The sequence below is a fragment of the Podarcis muralis genome, chromosome 13, assembly GCF_964188315.1.
Source record: "Podarcis muralis chromosome 13, rPodMur119.hap1.1, whole genome shotgun sequence".
Lineage (NCBI taxonomy): Eukaryota > Metazoa > Chordata > Lepidosauria > Squamata > Lacertidae > Podarcis > Podarcis muralis.
The window spans coordinates 56,669,796-56,696,804 of NC_135667.1; the positions used below are offsets into that span (position 1 = coordinate 56,669,796).

Here is a 27,009-nt window from a genome sequence, read left to right on the forward strand (position 1 = left end):
TAATAATAAGAAGAATTTGTCCTTAATGGCAGTATTGAAGGATCATTGTAAGAGTTTTGAATAGTCTGCCACCAGGTGGAGATATTTTCCCAAATAAATTTGTGCTGGCACTTAAATAAGTGTCCCTAAAACACTTGCCTTTCCCCCATCTGTGTTCTAACATGAAAACAGGATAATAGAATCATAGAATTGTAGAGTCATCGAGTCCAGAGCTGGAGGTGAGAGAGGGATGGAAATAACTGATATCCTTAAGTGTCTGTATAAGCAAACAGGAAGAACACTAAGGGAATTCAGGAGCAAAAATTATGTGACATAAACTGATGCAATAATCCACAAGTCTTTTCTAGTTCTCTCCAGATTTTTTTTTAAAAAATAATATTTTTATTGATTTCTAACAAATTGTAAATACAACACAGAAGTTCCCCTATTCTCTTCCCTGCCTCTCTTGGAACAGATTTATGAAGCCCTGTCACAGCCTGGTTTGTGAACTCAGTGGATACCAGTCATTGGATGGTTTGTTAGAAAATCTTGTAAAAGGGCACTTTATTTCATAGAATCAGAGAATGCGCTGGTAGAGCTGTTGCTCACAAAGCTGATAGGATTGTAGAACAGTAGAGTTGGAAGGGATCCCCAGGGTCATCCTGTCCAACCCCTGCAATGCAGGAATCTCAAGTGACGCATCCAAGACAGATGGACAGCCAACCCTGGAGAGGGACATTTTTAATGTTTGATGTCTCACTGCGTTTCTATATTTTGTTGGAAGCTGCCCAGATTGGCTGGGGCAACATGGTCAGATGGGTGGGGTACAGATAATAATAATAATAAGATGATGATGATGATGATGATGATGATGATGATGATGATGAAAAACCTCCACCACCTTCTAATGGAGTTCCACTGCTGAACAGCTCTTGCCATCAGAAAGCTCTTCCTGATGTTTAGTCAGAATCTTCTTCTTCTTCTTCTTCTTCTTCTTCTTCTTCTTCTTCTTCTTCTTCTTGTTTATTAAATTTGTATACTCTCCTTTACCCGCAGGCCTCAAGGTTACAACATAAAATCACAATATAAAAACATAAAATACATAATAAAAATAAATACAAAAACAACCTACAAACCAACAAACGGGGAGCCACTGCAGAAAAGGCCCCTTCTGGACCTCTTGAGGAGGCACACGGAGAAGGAACTCAGAAGATGATCTCAGGGTCCAGGGCAGTTCAAATGGAAAGAGGCGGTCCTTGAGCTGTTTATATGAGCTATAAAGCCTTATAGGTCAAAGCCAGCACTCTGAATTGGGCCCAGAAACTGGTGAGCAACCTGGCCGGTGAATTCTGCGCTAGCAGTGTGCATAAAATTAGGGTTGCCATACATCTAGGAATTCCCAGACATGTCCTCTTTTGGGGGTCTTACCTACCCATCTGGGAGAATTTTACATTTTAAAGCAAATGTCCTGAATTTGGGTTAAAAAATAAAATAAAATAACAAAATTGTGTGCGAGTGGTTCTGGCTCTGGTGTGGATGGTTTGGTCTCAGCAACGGTGGCAGAGGTGGCAACTTTTTGTGTCCAGATTTTTACCTCTTGAAATGTGGCAACCCTGCATAAAATGGATATATTAGTGAAAGCAACATATAAAAATGTATTAGTTTAAGGGAAATTGCTTGCACACTTGTGCAGTAGTACAAAATGCATACAAAAATGTGCTTATTAGGAAAAATTCAAATGGATGAATTTGCATATGGATTTTTTAAAAAAGTTAATTGTTGCAGAAATGTAGCGAACTGAAGTTAAAATAGGAAAAGTAAGAAACAGAGAGAACCAAAACTGACATATCCAGCCAGCCAGCCACCCCGGGTCCTACTTACTTTCAGAAAGGCATCCTTTCCGGATTGTCCTTCTTTTGAGGTTTCTAGAAAGGTCACCAATAGTTAATATATTTATCCCAAATTAGACATACTTTGAAAACTTACAAACCAGGTTGTTTTGTTTTGTGTGTGAGAGCGAGAGAATTCATGGAACATTTCTTTAATTTTAATTTTAAAGGAAATTAGGCAAGCAGTTTTAAAAGAAGCAGTAGCAAAGGGGAAAGTGGAGGCTATTTTCCCCCTGTGCTCTTGCTGTTTTTTCTCCAAATCCTGCAGAACCTGACAGGCAGGGTATAGCAAGTTCTTCCCTATTTTCTGGAAATCCCACCTCCTTCCCCGCAGCTTATCTTGGGTGTCTTTTCTCTTTTTTTGCCCATCAGCATTTGCACAAATTACTTCTTCCTTATTTGTTCTGTAGCAAGTTAGTAGTCTCAACCAAATCCAGTGCTTTGGAGTTATTTCCTCAGAAAGCGCAGTATTTATTTGGGTTTTCAAAAGATGTCAAAGTGAACAGTAAGACCTTTGAACAGGCCCATAAATGGGGGGGGGGCAGCCGGGTACCCCTGCCCCAGTCTTCAGAGGGCTAAGCTGGCCTGTGGGGGGGGACCGGCCAGGGACCAGCGGCTTTTGGGTTTGAGTTTATAATTTTATTCTAACAAGACTCCCACCCTGGGCCTCAAATATGCTCTGCACCAGCCTGAATCTGAATGAAAAAATGAGAGAGGCTATTTCTCCATGTCCAGGTGTATCTGAGCCTCTGCTCATGAAGTAACGCTTTAGTATTTAGGTGGTATACGTTGGCACCATTCATTGGAGCCCTACAGGCATGTAACATTTGCACATTATAAAATAAGAGTGGAAAAGGAGGGAGACCCGCAAAAAGTAGCCAACCAGGGCCTCACATGCCCCAATTTGTACAGCAACAGGCCCGCATTGTCCCATTTGCTGTCAACTGCAGCCTCAAATGGAATCTTCCTTTTAAATGTTATCAATCAATGTCTGCTGTTTTGCAAACTGGTTTCCACAGGAAAAGCAAGGGGATAATCAGAATTGGCAGATGTTTCACAAATTGCTAGCTTATTAGCACCACTGGATAGTTCAGTTGGCTAGAGCAGGGCGCTGAGAATGCCAAGGTTGCAGGTTTGATCCCCGTCTGGGACAGCTGGATATTACTGCATTGCCAGGGGTTGGACTAGATGATCCCCAGGGTCTCTTCCAACTCTATGATTCTACTGTTTGCATTTCTATATCACTAAGTGAAATGAAAATGTGTCATTAATTTGCAATAGCATGCACTTCTGATTTCAAAATCCCTTTGGATAAATGCCCTTCTAGACTTGCGCTGATCCAGGATGCTAGAGCAGTACAGGCCTAGCAGAGCCATGGCAGAGGCCCTTGCTGTGCCCACTGCCAGTGGGGGTGCTTGAAAAAGCAGGAGCCCATAGGGCCCTGAAGTAGGGGGTGAAAAGGTGGGGCAGGGCCAGCCATTCATGCCCTGGATCCTAAGGTGGTCCTGGAGACAGGCCCTCAGGGGTGACAACTTAAAAAACATTCAGGGGGGCAGATAAGCCTCACCACACATCACAAGAAGCGGCGCATGCACACTATTTGAATGACACTGCCCATCAACTTTGGGGGACCCTGGCCCCCTCAATTTTATGGAGGCTGTGTGAAGGGACCTTGGCCCCTAGGACTTGGCTCCTAGGGGCCCAATCCAGGTCCTTCTGTTGCACCATCCCAGAATTGGCTCGGCAAACAAAGAGAAACAGGGACAGGTGGATAAAGGGGAGGGAAACTCCCCACGTCCCCCTCTGGCCAGCAGGAACCTGTAGAACTTCTGCTGCAGAGCAAGAATTGCTGCCCAACGCCTCTTAGGATTGCTCTGCCTGCTTAAAACGTTTCACTGCTGGTGCAGCAATCTTTTAAATTGGAGGCTGTTCCTTGTGAGACATTTGTTCCCCCATGGCTTGACCAATTTCAACCACATGAGACTATTCTATCTTTGGGGGAGAGGGCTAAAGTGAAAAGATAAGCAATTGTGTGGGGAACGGCCAAGGCTTCCTACTTGCTCTTTCAAAGGTGGAACCGGGCCGGTGCCTCGTATGTGCAAGGCCTCCGCAACACTTGTGAAAACACATCCAAGTAGGGGTGCCTGACCTGTGGCTCTCCATCTATTGTGGGACGACAACTCCCACTACCCCTAGACATTGGTCCTGCTGGGAGGTAGAATTCAGCAACATCTGGAGAGTTGTTGCACAAGCTAACCCCTCCTGCCCTAAAGGAAAGCGGGAATAACTTTTCAAGGGGAAAAGGTGGCTCTCTTCTTGAATTCCATGGGTTCTGGGCAGGATAGCCACCCCGGTGCGCAGAGAGGCAGGTCCTCTGGCCACTGCTGCTACATATGAGACTTTAATTTCCCACCCAATTTTCCGCTACTGTACATCTTTCTTGCATTTTCTACACTTCCAGTACATTTCTTCTGCTTTGAATAGCCAAAATATTATCCAGCCATCTAAGAGCTAGGCCATAAAATCTAATAGAGGTGTTATAGTCTCTCTGTCTCGCCCCCCACCCCATAATTTCATGTTCCCCAGGCTAGAGATTTACGATTGCTTTCCCCAAGGAATTCTTAGGCCTGAACATTTGTGAGAGGGGCTATGAATTTATCACTAATCATTCTCAGCAATCAACAGCCCACCCCAAAACTACCATTTCCAATTAGACAGGCATCTAATATATACCTGTAGGATAGCTTTGCCCTTTTAGCTGCCTGTTACATGTAGCACATGTCTAAAAATAGGACTGCTTAAAAAACAAAGGAACAAACAAATGCTCCTGAACCTTTACTATCTGTTTGCCATGAAGATACTCAGCAGCTGAAGTTTTCCCACAACCGTGTATCTCTGTAACAAAAAGGTTTTATTTTGCCCAAATTCCCTATGCCAGGCTGCTGTTACAAGAGACACCCGCAAAACAGGCTTGCAGCTGCAATGAAGAGGGGCAGGGCCTGCTGGGGAGGCATCTTGACCCCTCCTGTGTCCCTGCTCCCTCTCGCCCACATTGCTAAAGACGGCAGGTGAATGAGAGCACGTTTCTCTCTGGTTGAATTTTAGTTTTCCTACTCCTGGGATGCTCATTCTCCTGACTGAGGGCAGTTCATGTTTGCAAGCAGTAGATTCCCTAAACCTAGTTCACTTTTAGGTAGGTTGAAAATGAAAATTCAATCTGGCCAGACTCAGAGACTGGAAAACAAGAAGTGAAAAGTGTTGACTACACCCAGATCCATGCAGATCATTTCAAGGGGGTAGTTTTGATACCAAATTATCCCTGTTATGCAAATTTCCTCCCCAACCGGCTGGTTCCCAGTTATGCATGGGGAGAAGCAGAGCCCACATCTGCTTCCCGTTTTGCCATTTCAGAGACTCACATCTGCTGGGCCTCATCCCGAACAGGCTGCACTAGGCTGATTAACTTCCTCACCCGGCCAGCCCAGGCCTGTCATCTGCTGTGAGGTGGTTTTTTCCTCTCCCCTTTTTCTTTTTCAGAGCTGCTTGCAAACCAGAACCTTCACTTTTCTCCCAAGGGACAGGAAGGTGTTGGTTTGTGAGATTTGCAGCAGGAACAACTCTGGCGGCTGCCTGCTGCTACCCATGAGCCTTAAAGTATGGCTGGGAAAGATAAACGTTCAGGGCACCTCCCAGAGCTTCCAGGAGTTTCTAGGACTCCGAGATCCTGAGAAGAGGAACCTGCCTTTGCATCATGGTTTTATTTGACTGTTTCTAATAGTTTTATGTGCCTACTGTGTGGTGGTGGTGGCAGCCATCTTTGTGGCCATGCAGTGGCTTGCCTTACAAGAGGTCTTCCAGGTGGAAAATGGACCGACAAGGTCCACTCTGGGGCAGAAACAGCAGGCCTCTCAGACGAGCAGCTTGAGGGCAAAGTCACTGGTGTCTGAGCTGCCCTGGACCCCTCAGTTGAGGCAGATCTGGTGAAGCCCAATCCACCTCGGTTCATCTTTGGTAGGCAGCACTTGCTTATTTCCCTTGACCTCTCTGCAACTTTCAATAGCCTTGACCAGCTTCCTCCTGGGGTGTTTCTGTGGACTGGAAGTGGCAGCGGTTCTGCTCCTGTCTGCAGGGGCTGCTAACAGAGAGCAGCACGGGGGGGAGATCTGCTTGGCCCCGTGGCAGTTGTCCTCTGGGGATACACAGGAGCCCATTCTTTCCCCACACTATTTAGCATCTATAAGAAACCCTTGGGAGGTATCACCGGGGGGGGGGGGACTGGAGTGCTGTGCCACAGATACGCAGGCGAATTAGGGGATGCTGTGCAAGACAAGTGCTGGACATTGATGGTCTGGGTGGAGCCCAATAAATTAAAATTGATTAAGACGAGTAGCTGATTATTTGGTCAGAGAATTGACTAGACAGCCTGTTCTAGATATGGGGAACAGCTACAGAGTTTGGGGGGTACTCTTAGATTCCAGTGTCACGGAGTGAAAAGTGCCTCTGCTGCTTTGACTGCTTCAGCAGCTACAGCTATTATTGGGCTGGGGAAACCAACTGCTGGAGTCAGTTCTCGGATAAGCTCCCGGCTGGATTATTGCAATGTGCTTCTGAAGACTGTCTGGTGCAGAATGTCATTGCCTCTGGACAGGGCCGACACAAGACATTTTGGCTCCTGAAGTGAACCCCAAATTGGTTTCCCTGCCGTCCAGGAAGAAGGGGCAAGTTAAAATCTACATCATTAATGGGGGGTGGGGAGAATAAAGATTGACACTGGGCGCACAGGGGGGGGGTGGATCCCAGCAGTGCATCCAATTCGCCAAGGTGGCCTGGGGTCTGTCAGGAATGACCACGCCCTGCTTAAAACGGGGGGCGCCCTTTGCGTGGACGCGTGCAGCCCCTAGATCTGGAGCGGCTCCAACAGCATAGACTTGGCTTTGCCTTCCCTCAGGTGGGATACCTGGAGGTCTCCGCCTACCTCAGTCAGTTGTCCAATCCCACCTGGGGGAAGCGTTGCCAAGGAGATCAGGCCAGGTAGGGGAGGGATTACCTGCCCACACAATAGAGGGAGGATCTTACCTGAGAATCCTCACTTGGCTCCAGAGCTTCTCCCACCCTACCCACCTTCAGTTAATGTCTTCTTTTGCAGGTTAACTTTTCTTCACAGGTATGCGGGCGCTGCTACGATAAGGTCACTGTTAAAGGGCCGGAAAGGAATTTCCCTGCATTGGCAGGTTTCGCCTTTCCCGTAGCAAAACGTCACAACTTTGGCGGTATCAGGCCTTGGGCGGAATCCTTTAGTCCATCTTCCTCTTTGCGGCGGCGATACCAGGGTTCCCCGTTAAAGGGGGTTTCTGAAAGGAGGCTTTGACCGTACGCCGAAAGGTCGTCATTGCTCTCCCCTGCGGCGGCAGCGTAACGGGGGCGGCTATCTCTGCTTGAACATATGTTCTCCAGAGCCGGCCCATCCCCCCCCACACACACACTGGATAACCCTGAAGCTCCCTAGGTCCCCGGCTGGGGACTGGGGAGGGAGAACGCCCAATGCCTGAGCCAAGGTCTACCCACATTTGAAATTTAATAAAGTTGTGGCCAATTTAATCCCATAGCACGTTGTCTTGAGTCGTTATTCCACATGACGGGGGGGACCGCTCGGGATGTGGGAACTCCGCCTGTCCACGCAATGGGAGCGGCAGATATGGCCTCCAAGGAGCATGCCACAGTGGATGTTGCCCCTGTGGCGATGGCAGTGCGCAATACATTCCTTGGAGGCCAAATCTGCTATCTGCATGGCATCACCTTACCTTACCTCATGAGTGGGCCGACCCTGCCTCTGGGGCAAGGTGGGGCCACATTATGATGATCCTGAAGACATGGCGCTGGCTCCCAGTGAGCTGCTGAACCCTCTTGCAGGTGCTGGGACTAGAGCACAAATGCCCTTAAGGCCAAAGTCCTTTAAGGAGTGTCTCTTCCCCTTCCCCCAGCACTGACCACGTCAAGGCTTTAAAATCTTCCTGGGAGGCTCTGCCGGTGGCTCTTTCCCTCAGTGTGGTCTGTGGGGCCATGACACATATAGGAGAGCCTTCTCAGGAGTGGCACCTCACTTATGGAACTCCCTCCCCCTTCAACTCTTCGGGTGACAGCTGAAAACGCACCGAGATCCACAGGCCTTGGGAGCAGAGCAAGGGCGAGTCAACTTGTTCAACTGCAGTCCTGCCGGTTGGCATATACGGTATGCTGTGTCAGTTGCACCTTATGGTAGTTACATGAACATTGTTCGTTAATTACTGTATTTTATAAATGTTGTATGTCGATATATGTAGTACTTGCAGTGATGAGCAAATATTGTGAGTAATATTATATGTGCAAATAACCGCCACACATACATGATGTTAATCATAGAATAGGGCAGAATACTCATCTGTGAAGTGTTTCTTCTTACAGCACTGTTATTTGAACTACTGGTTCAGTGATTCCATTGTCTTGGCTTTACAGAGTGTTTCCCTACATTCTTTGCTTTGTTTGAGTCAAGATTCTGAGCATGTGCAAAGTGTTCCTCTTAAATGCTGAATCACCACAAAATGTAGAAGCTCCTGAGTCTGACTGCATGGCTAATAGTGAGGCAATGTGCAAAAATTAAGCAGTGTTTACATTCACAGTAGCTTTATTAAGTCATTACTCTTTGAAAATCAGAATTTTAAGCATCTTGCTAAAGTTATGGGGTTTGTCTTCAGTGTTGCTGTGTAGCATTATGTAACCTCTGTAGTGAGTAGCTTTCTGTAGACCACAGCTGTGATTAAAAAAACAGACATGCAGGGAGTTTGAGCAATGGCGGTGGCCAAAGAATACTGTCTCTTGTGCAAGACGCTTTACACGCACACTCGGTCCCACGGCCAAATGCGTGAAATCCTCTGCTGAGGCTCACCTTACAAATCAAATTGTTAAAAGTTGATTACACATCTCTGATCAGTTAACCAATCATATTAGAGACAGGACTGTGCTCCAAGAGCACCGATCATAAAATCCTGGTACCCTGAAGCCCAACTGACCCCAGCAGTCAGCTGACTTTATGTCTGGCTTTATACTTCCCAAAGGAATGTGTCAAAATCATATAGTGGAACCTTGCTAGACTGTACCACTTCAGACTGCGCATACTGGTCATATCTGAACAAAGGAAAATGCTACACATGGAAATCTAGGATATAAAGGGGGGGGGGGAATATGCTAGTTTTCTATAAGCAAGAGCTTTTTTTTCATGTGCCATCCCTGCCTCCAGCTGAATACATAGGGATGGCAGAGAAATTTGAGTCAGTTTGCATTTAAAGGCAAACCTACCCAATGTGCACTTTCTGAAGCCATATGCGAACCCAAACACAGCCAGCCTGCAAAATTCACACGTGTACAAAAAATGCATATACTGGAGTGAAGTGTGCATGAAAATGCATATATTAGTGAAAATAAAATTTTGTTTTTGCAAAAACGTGCATATTAGGCAAAATTCACACTAAAAACCCTTATAAGAAGAGTTTGAATTATAAGCTTCCAAGAGGACTTTAAAAATATTAATAGCTAGAAGCTGATGTGAAAATGTGGTTTGCTTCTTGTTGAAGCCAGCAGCAAAACTGCTGGCAGTTGCTGGCCTTTGAATAGTCTCTCTTAATTGCCTCTAAATGTCAGTTCCAGTTCCCTGACGAGGGGAGGTTGCCATTGTAGCTTTCTTCCTTCCATGAAGGTGTCCTCTGGTGGGTTGAAGCTGCAAGGATGAAGGTTGCAATGAGCAGTGAGAGCAGCCGGGCTGGATCAGGCCAGAGGCTGGCCTAGCTCAGTATGCTGTAAATGCAAGGATCCACCGCAGCCCCACCAGGCCACACTTTCTCTTTCCTAGAATAAATATTCCAAATACCCCGTGTTTACAAAAGGAAATGTCTGTGTCTTCAGACAAAACTTTACTAACATTCAGATTTTTTATGAAATTTGCTTCATTTTGTTTTAAATACATTGCTCCGAAAAGATAACTGCAATTACAATATAAATCCACAACAAAAAAATGTGTTAAGTACAAGTACAAACAGGCAACGCCAAAGTAGGGACATTGTGCGATTTTTGAAAAGCATTTTTTGATTTGCTGCTATTTACAGATGTGAGGCAATCTATTATAACAAACATCAATGTGAACTGAGCCACCCACTTTTCTGAGAGTATAAGTAATCCAGAATAAAATAAGTTCTCAGAGTCCAGTTTTTCAAAACCATACATTTTTAAAAAAGAAATTACCAGGACATTTTCATTTTCAAACAAAACAACGACCATTATGGGTTTGGTGTGTGTGGAGGGGTGAGGATGGAGGAGGCAGAAGTGACAGTTCAGACAGCAAGTCACAAATTCTGATAAAGTGTAGCTTACTAATATGCTAACTCACTAAACTGTATTTGCCTTCGGTACCTATGTACTTAGTTGCAACCAGTGGTTTTTTCCTAGAAAAATAGGTCCCAGTACTCACCATGAAGTTGTTACAGTAAGTGCCACACTTTTTAACAACACTCTCCCCAAAAAGAGATGTTGGTACTGCGTACTCGAGTACCCCCTGAAAAAAAAGCACTGGTTGCAACATGAATAGAAAAACCTAGAACCAGAAACACGCCGGCACTGATAACGTATTAATTAATATCTGTTTAAGTACAGCTATGATACATATGAACACAGAACTTTCTTGGTATGCATGAATGTTAAAAATGGCATGGAGCAGCACAAATTCTCATATATAGAGCAGCACTGCACTGCACCAAACTTGTGCCCATTGAGTTCAGCGGCAGGAACTCAGCTGCACAGCCAAAGGAATGTGGACATGGATCTGTTTCCTCCATTGAAATGAACGGCGTAATCCTTGCAGATAGGGGAGAGCTGCGTGTGCTGATAAAAAAATGGCTGAATAAGACTGATAATGTTTTGCAACTGACCCAACCATTTTGACAGGCCAGAAATTGTAACTATAAAGGCCTTTTTCTCCTCAGTTATAAAGGTGACATCGAGCGCTGCTCTAAAATAGGTTTCTAGTCACAGCTGGGAATGAAGGAATGGGGTGGATCAGGGATGGCTTTGTGCCGTTGTGCAGCATCCTGTCTGAGGTTTCTTCACACATTACCTTTTTTCAGTGCATTCTTAAAGAAAGGTTGCATGTTAAAATACCATGTGTGTGTAAAACAGCTCCCTCTTGACCAGCAAATCTGGGTTTGTTGCTGAGTCATGTGTGCAAGACCCCTTCCGCAAGCGTGGGGCAGCGCTGAAAGACACAGGAAAGGAAAAAAGACACTTTCCAGTGTGAAATAGGCAAAGTGTGGGTTCTGCAGATGCAGTTTAACTGTGGGATTTAAAACACTACCCCCGCCATAATTAATAAGACCAAACCCAAACCCCGTGCACTTTCATTTTTAATAGAAGCTTCATTAAAAAGAAGATTCAGCTTATGATTTAAAAGTGTCTTGCCAAGGCAGACAAGAAGTTAATTAATTATGTGCTAAATCCACCAACAGAAACTGTGCAATCTCAGTTGGAAAGTGTGTGTTACACAAATACATTTAATGTGTTTGAAACAGCCTTGCACAGTTGTTTTTACATATACAACTTTTGTCTTTAACTTACCACCTTATTTACTCCATCATTTCTAAGCCTAAACCTGACAACAGCAGTATTTGTCATGTGGAAGTTGCACTTCAAAGACTGACTCCTGCAAAATGGCCCTATCCCAATGATCCCTTTCTATATCCACAGTAGATTGCACAGGTGTGGCAATTCCCCCGCACACCTTAAAAATAGGGAAACTGCTCCCCCTCATTCACATTCACAGCATTAGAAATTGCTTTATAATCTCAGCAAGTAGTTTGTGATAGAGGACAGGGTCCTACATACAACCCGGTGAGCCTACACAAATGACCTTTTCCTCAGTACTTCTTTAGACTGAGTTTCCAACTGACTTAATTTGGATCTGGATAAGAATTGGGTTGAACTTTTACTGGATCTTACTCATAATCCCCTGAATTTTTCATTTACATAGTCTGGGTTTGACCAGAGCAGTCCATTTCCCATAAGTTAAATGATGCAAAGGCTGCAACTCAGATTTTTCTGAGACTGTTTAGAATAACCCACAAAATAGCGCTCCTAACAAGCACAGCAGCAGCCATGCTCTCCCCCCATGTTGTTCGAGGCAATGCTGCCTTGATTCTTCTCGACATGCTCCGTTCCAAAACTAAGCACATTCTGAATAATCTGCAACGATGACACCTGTGCTGTTCAGCTTTTGGAGATCATGGCTCAAACAAATTCTGCTCAAGAGGTGATTCAATACGGCTGGGACCACCCAAAAAACTTAAGAGCTTTTAAAACCTACTCTAAATGTGGATTATTGGTGTTGGTTAGTCAGTGAATGTACCAAATCATTATAGGAAATCGTAATTTATGTATGGTGTAAGAAGTGTATTTTCAGAGTGTCACCACAGAAAAAGATAACATTAATTTTGTTTTTCTAGTTTCCAACCAAAACTGTGCACACTCATACCCAAATAAAGGCCTTGGATGAAAGAAAAGAGCGGGGGGGGGGGGGGGGGGGGAGGTGCTAGCAAGAATGGGTTTTTTCTACCTAACTACAAAAACTCCTACTTTACTATATTTGGGTGACTTATATTTGCAATAAAAACATCAATATTAAGAGTAGAAAACTGAATTGTGCATGCATGCTATGAGAAGAGTTCATTTCCAGGGACCCGACCTTGCTGCTTTTCACGGAGCTCCAGACAATTTCTATACAAGTAGTTTTAACTCATGTGGTAGCGGTGTTCTCCTCGGGTGATGTGGGAGGAGAACTCGTACCTGTCCTGGCTGTGGTAGCCACACATGTTACACTCAAAAGGATCGCGGAAGCCATGGCAGCCCATATGGATGGTGTACATTACATGATCCAAGAACAGAACCCGACAATGTTCACATCTGTAAACTTTCACTTGCTCTCCATTGCCATTTATTACTTTAAAGGCATCTTGGGAGCTGTCACTGTTTGCCCTTAGGAGGTCATATGGCCGGTGTTCTTCCTTTATCGAGAGGCCGTTCCGTGCATGGGGTGCTATGTGATTTGTTAGGTAAATTAAGCCGCTGCGTTCTTCGTTATTGCTTTCTGTATCAGTGGAGTCTTGACTGTTGATGGGTGAAGGGTCCCTTTCTGAAGAAATGGATTTGGCTTTAGAAAGTAGTAGCAAGTTTTCTACCGCGCTGTCCTGAGCGGAGTGATTGGATCGAGCCAGGTTGGTCTCCCCAAGGGACTTATGAAGCTGATACATGGGGCTGATGACAGGCACCACTTCGGAGCCTCCTGGTGGGGTTTGCACCAGCGGGCGCAAGGACTCTGCCCCCAGGTAGCTGATGGCATTGTTAATAGCCTGGTCTATGACATGGGTCTGCATCATATCATTCTCCTTCTCAAAATTGGTGGTTGCATCATAAGGAACATCAGGTGCACATTTCTCACCTGCAATCCAAAATAGTCATAAATTAGGCTTGGGATTGAAATGCCTTTGAAACATCTCCATTACTCAATCAGACCTGAGAGTGGCATTGCAGAACGCAAGACAAATCAACACAGAGAGATATCACAGCTCTCAGGCCCTGCTGCTATCTTTTTGCTATTATGAGAAAATATGCAGAGATGTAAATATTTTGTAATGGAAATTGGTATGTGGTATGCACTTCAACAATGTAATTGCCATATGCTTTTAACTGTATTTATTCTGTTTCATGATTGGAAGCCATTGTTTGAAGATCACTGTTGGTCAAAAAAGTAGTCTAGATATTTAAAGATAAACGCTATATTGATTATTCCTAGATTTAATGGCATGAAACTGTTGCCTTAAATGAACTAAGTCGCCATTTTTATCATTTAAGTAGCAATTTTTTAAATTCCAGATTCAGAATCCCCTACATCAGATATTCAATAACAACTTTATGAGCTATATCCAGTTCTTTAGACTGGCATTTGAAATTAATTGCAGGAACTGATACATGAGATGGACTCCAGTGTCTGATCTCAAAATCTAGATTAAAAAATTTGAATCTTTTTTCTTAAAAAAAGAATGATCATATTTCATTTCAGGCTTGCAATTCATTTTGCTTATGCAAACCCTACTAAGGATGCTGGAGACTTCCATAAAAAATGGAAACATGACTGGAAATTCCCGCAATCTGCCTGTTTGTCAGAGGCCATGAACAGAAATCATGCAATCGAATATGAGTGATAAGTCACTATTGTTGTTTAAGGCTACACATTATTTCTTTCTTTCTGCATTTACATTACATTACATTACTTTTTGCATTGTTTTTGATGTTTCCATTACACTGAAATTAATTGTGTCATTAATTACATATGTTTCAGCCATTGCAGATAGTGAGACAAATAATGTAAGCTTTAGTGGAAGTTGAACCGTAGCAGAATAGAAACAGCCCTGATTGTGAGGGACCCATGATGAACCCAGGAAGGGATGGAAATTGCTGCCTCTTTACATTCCTGATCAGCACAGATACACATTTCAAAAGGATCTTGGTAATTCTGTCAAATCTTCCTTCTGTTTTTGGAATTCCTTTTACTTGTTAGTGTTTCCTATCAGAAAGGGTGAACTTTGTGGGTCATCAGCTGGGCTTGGCAAGACGCCCCCCCCCCCAGCAGCACCTGTCCCATTGTAAACACAGCCTGCTGATGATCCTGCACAGAGAAGTGCAGGTGGGTTGAGAAATGTTTCACCCAGTTCTCCTCCCCATAGAAATTAGCAGGCTGCCCAGTCTTTGCTGGGACAGAATGAAGGCCATGACTGGGCGGGATTGAAGCAGAAAGAAAAGGAGACCCCTGTAATTGTCCTGCACTGAGCCTGAGATCTCCCTTGCCCACACAACACATGCTCAGCAGGGCCAGGGGAGCAGGCCAGGGAGCAGGGACTCAATATGAGGGCCAAGCTACAAGTTGCATGCAGACTCCTTTGGGAAAGGGCGGTTTTCATTGTGCAAGACGCATGCAGGGAACGTTCTCTCCTCCACCACTTTTCTGCTGCAACTCCCCACTTCCTCTCAGAGAGGTTCCAGATGCACACTTGTGGAGGCAAAAACATCTGGTAAGGAAAGCCAGCTGGAGGGAGAAGAGAGGTGACGGCAAGGGGAAAGTCTAAATGCCCTTCCTCTTCCACTGCTGAAAGCCACCCTCTCCCCAAACTGCTTTTCCTTAGAATGAGCAGGCAGGCCTGGATGTGTCTGCATATGGCACGGGGGGGGGGGGGGGGAGAAGAGGGAGAGGTCATTTATCCTGGGACAATGGCATGGAGGAAAGGGTTAAATTTAGGGGGTGAGATTTCAGACTTGAATCTATGCATCCCCTTTTCTAAAAATTAAGCACAGACTACACTGAACTGTGGTGACACATAAAGATCATGCAAAAGAGAACAAAGAAATAAAATCATCCAAAGGGCAGGTTAGATTCCGCTTTGTGAAGAAAGCAAAGATGAGGCTGGGCGGGGGGGGGGGGGAGATTTGGGCTCCCTTGGTGCTATGCTGACATGAGCCCTACCTTCTGAAGCTGAGCCTGTGCCTCTCTAAATTTGTACTGTCATTATGGTATCTTCTTTCACCACACTCTGAATAACTGACAGGAAATGCTGTTCTTCTAATCTGGCAGCTCTTCTTATCACGAGGATAAGGAAGTGAGAGTCTGCCCTCATCCCAAAGCGGGACACCACCTTCACAAAAAATGTTCTCGTCAAATCTCCTTAGTTCGTTCATGGGATAGACGTGTACTTTGACTATGGAGCCTCCCTCTTCCCTGCCAATCAATTCTGGGGGAAAGCAAGGGGAAAAAATGACAGGGACATTTCTGCATCTGCCATTAAAAGGTAAAGGGACCCCTGACCATTAGGTCCAGTCGTGACCGACTCTGAGGTTGCGGCGCTCATCTCGCTTTACTGGCATGACTAAGCCATTTTTGGCAAACCAGGGCAGCGCACAGAAACGCCGTTTACCTTCCTGCTGGAGCAGTACCTATTTATCTACTTGCACTTTGACGTGCTTTCAAACTGCTAGGTGGGCAGGAGCAGGGACCGAGCAACGGGAGCTCACCCCATCGCGGGGATTCGAACTGCCAACCTTCTGATCGGCAAGCCCTAGGCCTAACCCACAGCGCCACCCGCATCCCCATTAGGAAAGTCTATTAGGACATTATTTAATCAGCCATTTGTTAAGAACACCCAGGAGGCTCTGCAAGAAAAGCACAACTGCAGAAGCCCACAGGGGAGCAACAAAGGCTAGAGCTGTTTTAGCAGTGATGCCCCACACCTGAAACGCCATGTCTCAGGTGGGCTCAAGAGCCAGCCCTCCTCTGTTGTGGCTCCTGTGGAGCTCCCTCCCCCTACAGGCACAGGTGCTGGGAACTCAGGTGGGTTGCCACTGCCAAGCAAACACATTTTTATTCTCATGGGCATTTGAAGTAAATTGGTGATAGCTGCTTATTAAGCTTTATATTTTCTTATGATGCTGTATTTTATTGATTGGTTTCTTAATTCTTGCTTTATATCTTTATATCTTACAGCTGTGGGATCATTATGATGTGATGAAGGGGAGTCTACAAATTTGGTAAAGAAATAAAAGTAAAATAGGGAGGTTTAACTGGCCACTTCACTCTCCTCTATAGGAAGGTTTTCTACCTTATGTGAAAATTCTTGGAGTAGGAAATCATGCTCTACAACTCTGATTTTTGTGTGGTTTTATGATTTCTGCTGTGCATCTGGATTTATTTTGAATGCTTCAATTTGTATTGATGGAATTTTATTTATTGTTGCATTGTGTTTCGTGCTTTGTTAAGTTACTCTGAATGCACTGATGGGAAGAGGTATATAATAATTTTAGTGAAAACTAGGCAGGATAAGATGATTTATCCCACTTCTCTTGTGCACCACATGCAATAACCCACCTTCTCCATAGAGGACCTGGCAATTCTGTTCCCAATAGATGTTTTGAAAGTAAACACAATTGCGTTAGTGAACTTAATATGTATGTCTCTGTCTCTGTCTCTGTCTCTGTCTCTGTCTCTGTCTCTCTCTCTCTCTCTCTCTCTCTGTGTGTGTATGTGTGTTGTGTACACACACACACAAACACACCAGAGAATGTGATAATGTAGTTGAAGCACTAGACCAGTAAAGTGCCCTAGAGAAGGAGAAGCAGAAATGGGTAAAATCTCTGACAGGGAAGGGCACTCGGCAGTCTAGTGAATGATCTTAGAGCACATGATTCTGTGCGGTTGTTGAAACTAAACAGGTGTAGCCCTGATCACTTCCTGAACAAGAGACCACTGGAAGCCCCAGGTAAGCCACTGGAAACTTTCAAAAGACAAAAATGGGCTTAAAAAAAATAAAGATGTGGTAGGAGGAATTGTTTCTGTCTTTTCAGATATATATCTGAAATCTTATATGTGCTTTATCATGTTGCGACAAACAAAACACCGCAAATGTTTCCGAGATTGAAAGTGCTACTTAAATGACTGACCCAAAATTTTCACAAATTACTGACTGGAGCTAGGAGTAGCTTGGAACTGAATCTCTTAATTAATTACTTTGCTCTTCCTGTTGCAATAAAGAAAAACAAAATTGAAAAATCCAACCATGTAAAGGAGGCAGCAAACATTTAACTCTTACCAACAAATTTCTGAGGCATAGAACTCTTACGTTTGGCGACGTTACTTGCTAGTCTGTCCAACATAAGGGATCGCTCTGATCCCATCTTGCACAGGTCTTCAGCCATTTCGCTCTGGCTGGTTTCCTCTTTCATGACTGCAAAAATTAATAGAAACAAGATATCCTAAACACACAGCCATGGAAAGTTCCAACTTTGCTGAGACACAGTCTACAGGCAGGCACAGGGGGAGAAGCAGTTTGGGATATCCAAGGCTAGTTTCTCAAAGCAGATGGCATAGTCTGAATGAATTGTTTTAGCACTGCGAAACCATTTTTAAATTCCAAAAGTAGTAACAGTTTTTCACCATAGCTTTGTATAATAGCATTATGATACGGGCAGTTTTATTTTCAGTCTGTTTCCTAGTAATTCCTAACATGGAATTGACCTTTCTAACAATTGCCACTAACTCTTAAGTCAGAGCTTTTCAAAATGTGTGTTGTGACACGTTAGAAAAACAGTGTGCAGTGTGCAGGTGTGTCATGCGAACACTCTTATAAGGGGTTAGTTTAACCTCTGGTTTGCTGGTAAAATTGAATTACTGTGTCGTGAAATGATGCATGTCTAAAAAGTGTGACACCAACATGAGAACTTTGGAGAGCTCTCTGTCTAAAGCACACAGTGAAAACTGAATCATCTCGATCTATATTCTTGTGGACTCTCACTCCCAACCCCGCCCCCAAAAGGCAATAATTTACCCCTGCAGAAGCCATGCTGGTTCTGTTTCAGCAAGGTCTGCTCTTCTGTATGTTTGGCAGTTGCATCTTTATCAATGCTAGAGAAACAACTAGTCTTCCCAGGGCAGATGCTAAACTAGCTGACCTGTAGTTTCCCAGATCCTCTTTTTCAAACTGGTGCTACGTTGGCCATTTCCCACTCCTCAGATAGGCTGATCAAGTGACATGGTACTTTTGTTAGATGAGCAATTTGACATTTGAGTCCTTTCAGAACTCTTGCATGGGTGTCATTCAGTCTCTGATTTGCTAGGTTTAAAACTTGTCAACAAGGCAGAGAACTTTGTTTTCCTCCATTATTTGTCTCTTCCTCGGGACCTCTTCACAAGGAAGTTAATTCAAGCACAGGGGTCCGCCCTGCATCTTCTACGGTGAAGACAGATGCAGACAATTCCTTGATCGCCTTCTCTGCAATCCCTCCTTCAAGTGGAGCCCATTATTCTTGTACAGGTCTGGCTTGTCCCCAGATATTCCCCAGTGCCTAACAAACCCAAACCCCTCCTTCTGACACTACCATCTGATCCGTGTATCAAGATCACAGAGCTGTGTTCTGCGCATGGAACCAGTTATATTTCAGAGAAGGCTCCCTGAAGGTCCTGGATGCCAAACGCTTACCTAACAAACCACATTTTGCTTTCAGGACTGGATGAATACATTTCCTTCCCATCACATTGACCTCAAGAGGAAGCATAACTCCTCCCTAGCACAGTCTTACCAGGCTCTCCACATGACACCTGAAACCTTTGCACTAGGCAGCAAATCTCCACAAACCCCTAATGATGGAACTACCAGGTTTGGGTCAGAAATTCAATTCAGCTCTCATGAAAGACAAACCTACCTGATCTGCATTTTTCAAATCCATACACAAACCAAAACAGAGCCATCCTACAGAATTTGCACTTCTAATAATTTTACAATGTTGTTCTCCAGCCAAGGTGTACAAAAATGCTAGGGAGGTTACGCATAAAATACATATATTGGTGAAAACATTATTTTAAAAAATGTATTAGGGGAAAAACTAGGGAAAACTACATTAAAAAAATTTCTATTGTGAGAAATTTCAAGAAATAATAATTGCAAACTGATGTGGAACCATGGAGTGCTGAACTGAAGATAGGAAAAATGAGAAGCCAAAATGGGCAGGTTGCCCATCCCTATGCATCCCCTCCTACCAGGAGCCCCTCATTCCCTGGAGCATCCCCAGTGTGAAAGGATGACTGCTCTTTTAAAGCAACTGTCATGGATGCTTTAGCTGAGACTCCTGCACTGCATGGGGCCGCACTAGATGAGCCTTGGGGTCCCTTCCAACCCTCGGAATGGGATCCAGCTGCCACACCTGTGAAGGCTTCCTCTGTCTCTCAGCTTTTCCTGGCCAGCTACCGTGGACTAATGGGATCGAAATAATTCCCTGAGGGCTGGGAGCTCCTTCCACCCAGGAACCCATGATTCCAGCAGAGCAGGCAATCACACGTGTGCCGTTCTGTGAAATAGGCTGGATGGCCCCCACCCCCCTGCTGGATTACTACTTGCATGTCTGTTTTTGTTGGTTGTTTAGTTGGTAGTTAACTTTGGAAGTTGGGATCTGTTAGGTCACAAGGGGGGGGGGGGGCTGCCCTGACTTGCTCCCCCTGTTGCTGAAGAGTTGGGTATGTTTAGTCTGGAGAAGCAAAGACTGAGGGAGGTGATATTATGACCACCCTCAAATATCCAAAGGGCTGTCACATGCAAGATGGCGCATGCTAGTCTTCTGCTGCTCCAGAGGGGACCACCTGAGTCAATGGCTTCAAATGACAAGGAAGGAGATGCTGACTAAACATCAGGAAGAGCTTTCTGGCTGTGAGAGCCGTTGGGACGGATTCCTCAGGAGGTGGCAGGCTCTCCTTCGCTGGAGGCTTTTAAGCTGAGGTTGGGTGGCCATCTGTCAGGGATTCTTCAGCTGTAATTCCTTTGGACTACCTTCCAATTCTATGGCTCTGTAACGAAGTGGGGCTGAACTCCTGGGCTCAACCAATCCTAAAGAGTAAGAATGTTAAAGGGGGATGGACTTGAGTTTGTTTAGTCCCCTGGGAGTGGAGATTTTTGTCAGGATAGATTCCAGTGGAGATTAACTTCCTGAGATGTTTTCTTTTAAAACTGAAACTAGCTTTCAGTGGGTTTTACAAGCTGACTTGGAGTGAGGCCTCGTGTTTGACTTTAGCTTGTATGGCACACTTATAAAAGCTTCCTGAAATTTAAGGCTCATCCTCTTCAAAGCAGCAAAAGTTTATTAGTAAGAAAGATACTTTATTTTAAGCTACTCTGTGAACCCAGAGATTAGTCAAGCAAGGCTGTCGTTTTCACCACCTGCAGTTGGTGGTTGTGATATGACAAGGGATGGTGGAGAACTTTGCAATAGTCAAATGTGAGCTCTGCAGCTGGTTGCCAATGTGGTGAGCCAGTGGTGAGCACTAGTGACCTTCAATTTTACACACACACACACACACACACACACACAGTATTTTCGAACCCAGGAAATATTTAATAATGTTTTGGATACTAATACTATTGTCACAGGCTGGTTGGATGCAGAGGAGTGTTGGGAAGCCCCATCCAGGGAACCCCTAAGGCAACCCCCTGGGGAAGAAGGCTCCGGGGGTTGGTGGTGGGACAACAATGAGAGGTCAGAGGGAGCAGATTGGGAGGAGGAGGAGGTGTCGGAAGCTGAAGAGGAAACAGGGCTTAGTGAGCAGGCAGAGTCTGGGGCAGAGAGCAGTTCAGACCCAGAGGCAGAAGCAGAAGGGGGTTAAGAGGCCAAGAGGAGGCAGGCTGCTGAAGAATCCAGGGTGTCTCCCCCTTCTGCTGTGAGGGAGGAGTCTTAGCGAGCGGTAGGAAGGGCCATCATTAAAGCAAGACCTACTGGGAAGGGTTGCTGTGACCACTAGGCATGCTCTGTTTTAGTTTCTTTGAATAATTAACTTCACGGACCCCAGTGTTTTTTATTGCTGACCTACACCTGACTCTGGTTTCTGACAATTATTTTGTTTTGGAGTTATTCTTCTCAAATGTGTATTCCACTGAATTCTGTTTTGTTGAGGCAGTGATGGTAGCCATTAACATTAATTGCTCTGTTTCTTATCATGTCTCCCTGTCTCTCCATTACAAGACTTCCTATGTGTATGGGAGCATTTAAGGTTGTAGTGCTTGTAGTACTGTTAGCTTTATAAATACATAAGCAAATACATTTTAAAGGGACTAAGGGTTCTCTGAGCTTCTGAGTCACAGTCTCATATATTACAGAGCACACAAGCTTTCTTTAATCTCATCTCTCACAATCTATTCATCATATATTAATATCATGTTTTTCATTTCATTTCTCATACAATGCAGACCCTTTCCCCATGGAGGAGCACAGAGATCACTGCAATCCAGCCTCTCCCTCAGAGCTGAGGTTTCATAATGCACAAATGTTTTGCGTTAACTTGAATGTTTAGAATGTGAACCTTTCTAAAATAATTATTGCTAATGCTGCTTATTTTATATTAATAAATAAGTCTAAACAGAGTACTTTTTTTTAAAAGAAAATGATTTTTACAAGCTTTGCAAGAAGCATGGGAATGGAGAGTGAAGGCGAGAATTGTACTCCTCCCCCTCCTTGCAGCACATGTCCTGCTGTGGATCTCCACTCCTTGCAGGGACATCCTTCACAAGGCTGCAGCACCATTGCTGACGGGGCTGAGGCCTTGTCAGCATAGAAGACCTGTGCTCAGAGAGCGGCCCTGGTTGCCCATTTGCTACAGGGCAAGGTCAAGGTGTTACTATTAGTATATAAAGCCATTGTATACTATTAGTGTATTAAGTATATAAAGCCCTTAACAACTTGGGACCGTTTTACCTGTGAGACGGCCTTACTCTGCGTGTGCTCTCTTGAGCAGTTTGATCAGCTAAAGGTGCCACGTAATGCCCATTCTGCCTTGGTAAGAACTTGATCATTCAGAGTGGCAGCACCTGCACTCGGGAACTCCCTGCCTATTGAGATCAAGCAGGTCTTTCACTGTACTCTTTTTGACGCCTGCTAAAAACAACAACCCTGTTTAGGCAAGCCTGCCCAGATGCTGAGAAAGGTGAGGCTTGGCTAAACAGGGTTGTTGTTTTTAGCAGGCGATGATATTTTGTTTTGTTTCCCAAAACATCCAATGGCACCCAGTAACAGTAGCAGGGCTGTAAATAGAGCAGGGAGAGGGGGGAAGAGTAGGAACAGAACAATGTCATTATGTAAGGCTGAAACCTAAACTATTCCTCCTCAAAACTGTGGAAAACTCACAATGAATCCTGTGCATCCTCACACATCTATATGCCTATCCCCAAAATCCATAATTTAGCAGAGACAGGAAATGTAAGCCTAGCAAGCAGGCAGATTATGGGGCTGGTTTCTACTGAGTTCTGCACAGCAGACGAGCTGGAAGGTGTGCAGAGGAGGGCGACAAAGACGATCCAGGGTCTGGAAACCAAGCCGGATGAGGAATGGTTGAGGGAGCTGGGAATGTTCAGCCTGGGAATGAAGAGACTGAGAGGAGATATGACAGCCATCTTCCAATATCTCAAGAGCTGTCACACAGATGTTGGATGGTCATCTGATGGATGCTTTAGTTGCAATTCCTGCATTGCAGGAAGACTAATAGTTGACCCTCAGGATCCCTTCCAGCTCCTCAATCCTATGATTTTATGATTTCCTGCAAAGAGGTCCAGGTTCTCCCCCTGCTCATTTTTTCCTTACAAGCAGATCTGTGGGGCAGGTCAGTTGCACTGCCTTACAATACCACTCCATCCTCAGAAAGACCCCTTGGCAACCTTTCATCCCAAACTCCTTGTTAATAGCACTGCACCTTCACAAGTGTGGTGTGTTTATTCTGCACTACATACCCAAGATGGTTCCTTGTATCAACTGAACTTTTTTATGGGGGTTTCCAATAGATTCAACTCATGCTGAAGTATCGTGCTCTGTCTGTTCATATGGATCACATATATGAAAGCTGTATTTCCTCTACATGTAAGACCTGTGATGTGGATACCCTGTGCCCAAGGGCCCCCGGAGAAGTGAAGCAGGCCCTGGCTCTTGCCAACCAACTGCTGGGGCCCCAATCCATGTCGTACAGTGTCTGCGGCTCAGGAATTCCTGTTGACATCCCTGCTGGTGGGCTCATGGAAGGGGAATGCCTGTATCCCCACTGGGATATGCAAACGAAAAGGCACAGCAAGAGAAAGGAAGGCAAAGATGGTCCAGGGGCACCCAGGGGGGCTGGTGGTAAAAGGCAGAGGAGTGCAAAAGCCGAGCAGGAATCCTTTGCCTGAATGGCTAGTCAGAGAGGAGGACAAAGGGGCTTCTCCACCTGCCCCCTCCACCCGTGGGAACTGAAGAGTCCTTCCCCACCTCACAATAAAGATTGTATCCCAGCATTCTCTGCAACACTGAAAAGCCCCTGGCCGCATGTCTCTGTGCCGCTGCTGCCCTTGGTGACCCTTAACGTACCTGTGCCCCGGGAGAGACTGCCTGGGCGGCTCATGAAGGGGGGCTATGCTGCTTGCAATGCTCCAGCAGCGGCACGGATTACAGTCAAGGCCTTAGTTTTGCCTTTCTGCTAAGTACTCTTACCCGGGTAGAGGCCGCCTGAGAGGTTCATGGTTTGCAAATAGTTGTGGCAACGCTCTTTATGTTCTTCCAAAGAGCTGCGCTGTTTGTAGCTGCGACCACAGTATCCACATTTGTGGGGCTTGCCAACTGCAGGGGGAAAACGGAATTTACTATAGAAGCTAAATTAAATAATCCTGATAATAACAGAGTCAAATAACTGCATCAAGCAGATCCAAACATCTAGAATCAGTGACCCACTCAGAAACAAGAAAGAAGAAACTCTTTTTGTACTCTAGGTGCATAATGTCACAAGGAAACTATTTCTACCCAGAAGTAAGTACTGTTGAATTCAATGGGGCTTAGTCCCAGATAAGTGGGATAGGATTGCAAGTTTTAATTACCACCTTCTCTTGTAGAAGTTTCCAGTAAGGGTGGAACACTAATAAGAAGGGACCTAAATCTGACAAATTAGAACTTGTTCAAATCCTGATTCAAAGTATGTGTTCAGTACAAATCTACTGGTAAATGCATTTTTGATGTCCTGCTGCACCCAGCTGATTCTTTAAATTGTTTGGAAGCAGTCATTTTGCTTTTCATATACTGAAGATGGGAGGTTTGTGTAGTTTTGTCGCAGAAATATTTTAAATGCCAGTACTCATACCCACTGTCGGTGAAGTAGGGTAGTAAAGTTGTAGGACACCGTTGCTATTTCCAAGCACAGATTCCAGTTTCCCTCCACTTTTGTCTTGAGCCTAACACATTCTTTGGGAAGGTGTATTTGGACAGCCTCATGTTCATAGCAGGAACAGTAGAAGAATTCACTTTAGTGCTTACATTCAGTCAAGTTCCAGTTCTTCATGCAACACATGAGGAAGGGTAGTTTCCCTTCTTTTAAACCTGCCTTTGAAACTCAGCATTTATTTATTTTTGTTTGCCCTGTGCTACTTACATTGTGAGTGCTTGAATTGCTTCATTCTTATGCATAATTCCGATGAACTGTTGGCCCTAAATCAGACCTGTGCAATTTGTGATCCACCAAACAGAACACAGCCCACAGCTTTGTATTATGGCCTGCCAAGGACTCGGCAGTTTCCCTGTTCTTAAAGTCCCAAGCAGCCGGCAAGAATGGAAGGACCCTCAAGTAGTCCAGCTTACATGGTAGTGGGCTGCACTTGGCTTAATGGGTGCAAGCACACATGGGAGGCAAACTGACAAGCACAGATATCTATCTATCTATCTATCTATCTATCTATCTATCTATCTATCTCTATCATCTATATCTGATATCTGCCTGCCAGCCAGCCAGCAGGCCTTTGATTTCAAGGCAAGGGCAGAGAAAACATGAAGTGAAAGATCTTTTATCCTGAGCCAGTTGCAGATGCAGCCCGTGACCTCTGGCCTGGGCAGGCAGCAAGCACATTGTTTCCAGAATTTCTAACGTGGACACCTACCAGAATGGGTCCTCAGGTGGCCCGTAAGAGCATCTCTCCGACGACAAGCATAGTTACACAAGTGGCACTTGAACGGCTTTTCACCAGAGTGTAACTTTATGTGGCGGAGAAGGTTTCCTTTTTGAGTAAAGGATGCCCCGCACTGATTACAATGGAAGGGGCGTTCGCCTACAGGGAGAATGAGAGGGAAAAATATGTGAGAACAAAACTCTTACATTGTTACAGGAGGAAGATTTCAGTGAGAAAGTTGTTTTCCAACTGGTGCTCTATGACTTCCACCGGCTGCAGGTTTGATATAACATGAGCCTTTCAGACTAAACCTGCCAGTTCCTTAACGCTTCACTGGCTGGGTCAATTTGATCTGAAAATCTAATTTTTTTTTCTAAATCAGAATGGCACATCACAATGCAAATTCAAACTCATTTAAATAAAGTGACTGCAACATTTTGTGTTGAAGAGCCACTCTTCCTGATCAGCAGTTTTGGAATAAACCAATATCCAATTTTGCATGTTGTGGCATTTGGTGGGGTTTTTTAATGTGGCTTTTTTCAAAGGGTCTTTAAAATATGCCACTGAAGCAGCAAAATAAAAAGGAAACTCATTAAAAATGCATTTCAGGATCACAAGTTCATTTCAGCGTTACATTCTTATATTTAAATGAAAGGCACTTCATTATAACAGTTATAATAACTTCTTTTCATTTACATTTTCCCTGTATTTTCCCTTTCAATTTCTTCTCCATTACCTGGCTGTCCCTAAGCAGCCAAATCAGGAAAGAGACAGAGAAAAGCATTGGGGGGGCGGGGGGGGGGGCAGAAAAGAGAAGTTAAGACATAGCAAAGGAAGCTGCGCCTTCCATTCAGAAGTCCTGACCCTCCTTGGAGGCCGGATCCTGACAACTCAGGTTTTCTGCTAATGTGTCCTTCTGTTTCTTCTGTTTTAGAAAAGTAGTCCAGCGCAACTGGGGCAAATTAGCACACATTATCCAGTTTGATTGGGGATACTACGATTTATAAATGCGATTGTTTTATTGCAAGATTGCCTTTTGAGGAAGGTAGGCTCTTTGGGTTATTTCAATGAGTTCCACAAGAACTGCTAGTCAACTAAATATTTTAAAGTTGATTAAGCATTTGCCTTTTAAATAGTTTAATTAGATTTCAATAAATGTACATTTTACCAGGAACTTTGTTAAAATACCGATGTAAGCCAGGAAACACTGACAATAAACTAAAGTTACCAAGCATTTTGGGAAGGAAAGACCATCTTTATTATCATTTTTTCTTTCCATATTACAGTAACACACTAAAACAAAAAACTAAAAATCCAAAAAACTAAAAAGTGTACCCTTACCTCTCGGTATAGGCCAATTAATTTTTGACCTCTGTGATTAATCATTTTTATTGGTTAATTAGTCAACTAAAGTTTTAATTAATTTTAACACTAGTTACATTTACAACACTTATTTCTTTATTTCAGGAATTTAAAAACCACACTACACTCAGAAATAGAATGTAAAACATAATACATATCATAAAACAGCATTAAAACGAAAACTAGCAATAAAACAGACTAATTTTGGAATAGTTTGGGGAATAGTTTTTAAC

General features: G+C 44.3%; 1 protein-coding gene across 6 annotated transcripts in view; it reads right to left on the reverse strand.

Moving 5' to 3' along the window:
- Positions 1-9,774: 9,774 nt before the first annotated feature.
- IKZF1 (IKAROS family zinc finger 1) overlaps positions 9,775-27,009 on the reverse strand; it is a 76,397-nt gene continuing 59,162 nt past the window's right edge. For 3 of the 6 annotated variants that reach the window (XM_077917671.1, XM_077917675.1, XM_077917672.1), the window contains 4 exons: positions 25,406-25,573; positions 23,976-24,101; positions 17,576-17,710; positions 9,775-13,380 (listed from right to left, as the gene is read on the reverse strand). In XM_077917671.1, coding sequence (XP_077773797.1) covers positions 12,674-13,380; positions 17,576-17,710; positions 23,976-24,101; positions 25,406-25,573 — 1,136 coding nt within the window. In that variant the 3' untranslated portion in view covers positions 9,775-12,673. The remainder of the gene's footprint in view (positions 13,381-17,575; positions 17,711-23,975; positions 24,102-25,405; positions 25,574-27,009) is intronic. The other 3 variants (XM_077917676.1, XM_077917674.1, XM_077917673.1) reach the window with 1 other exon arrangement.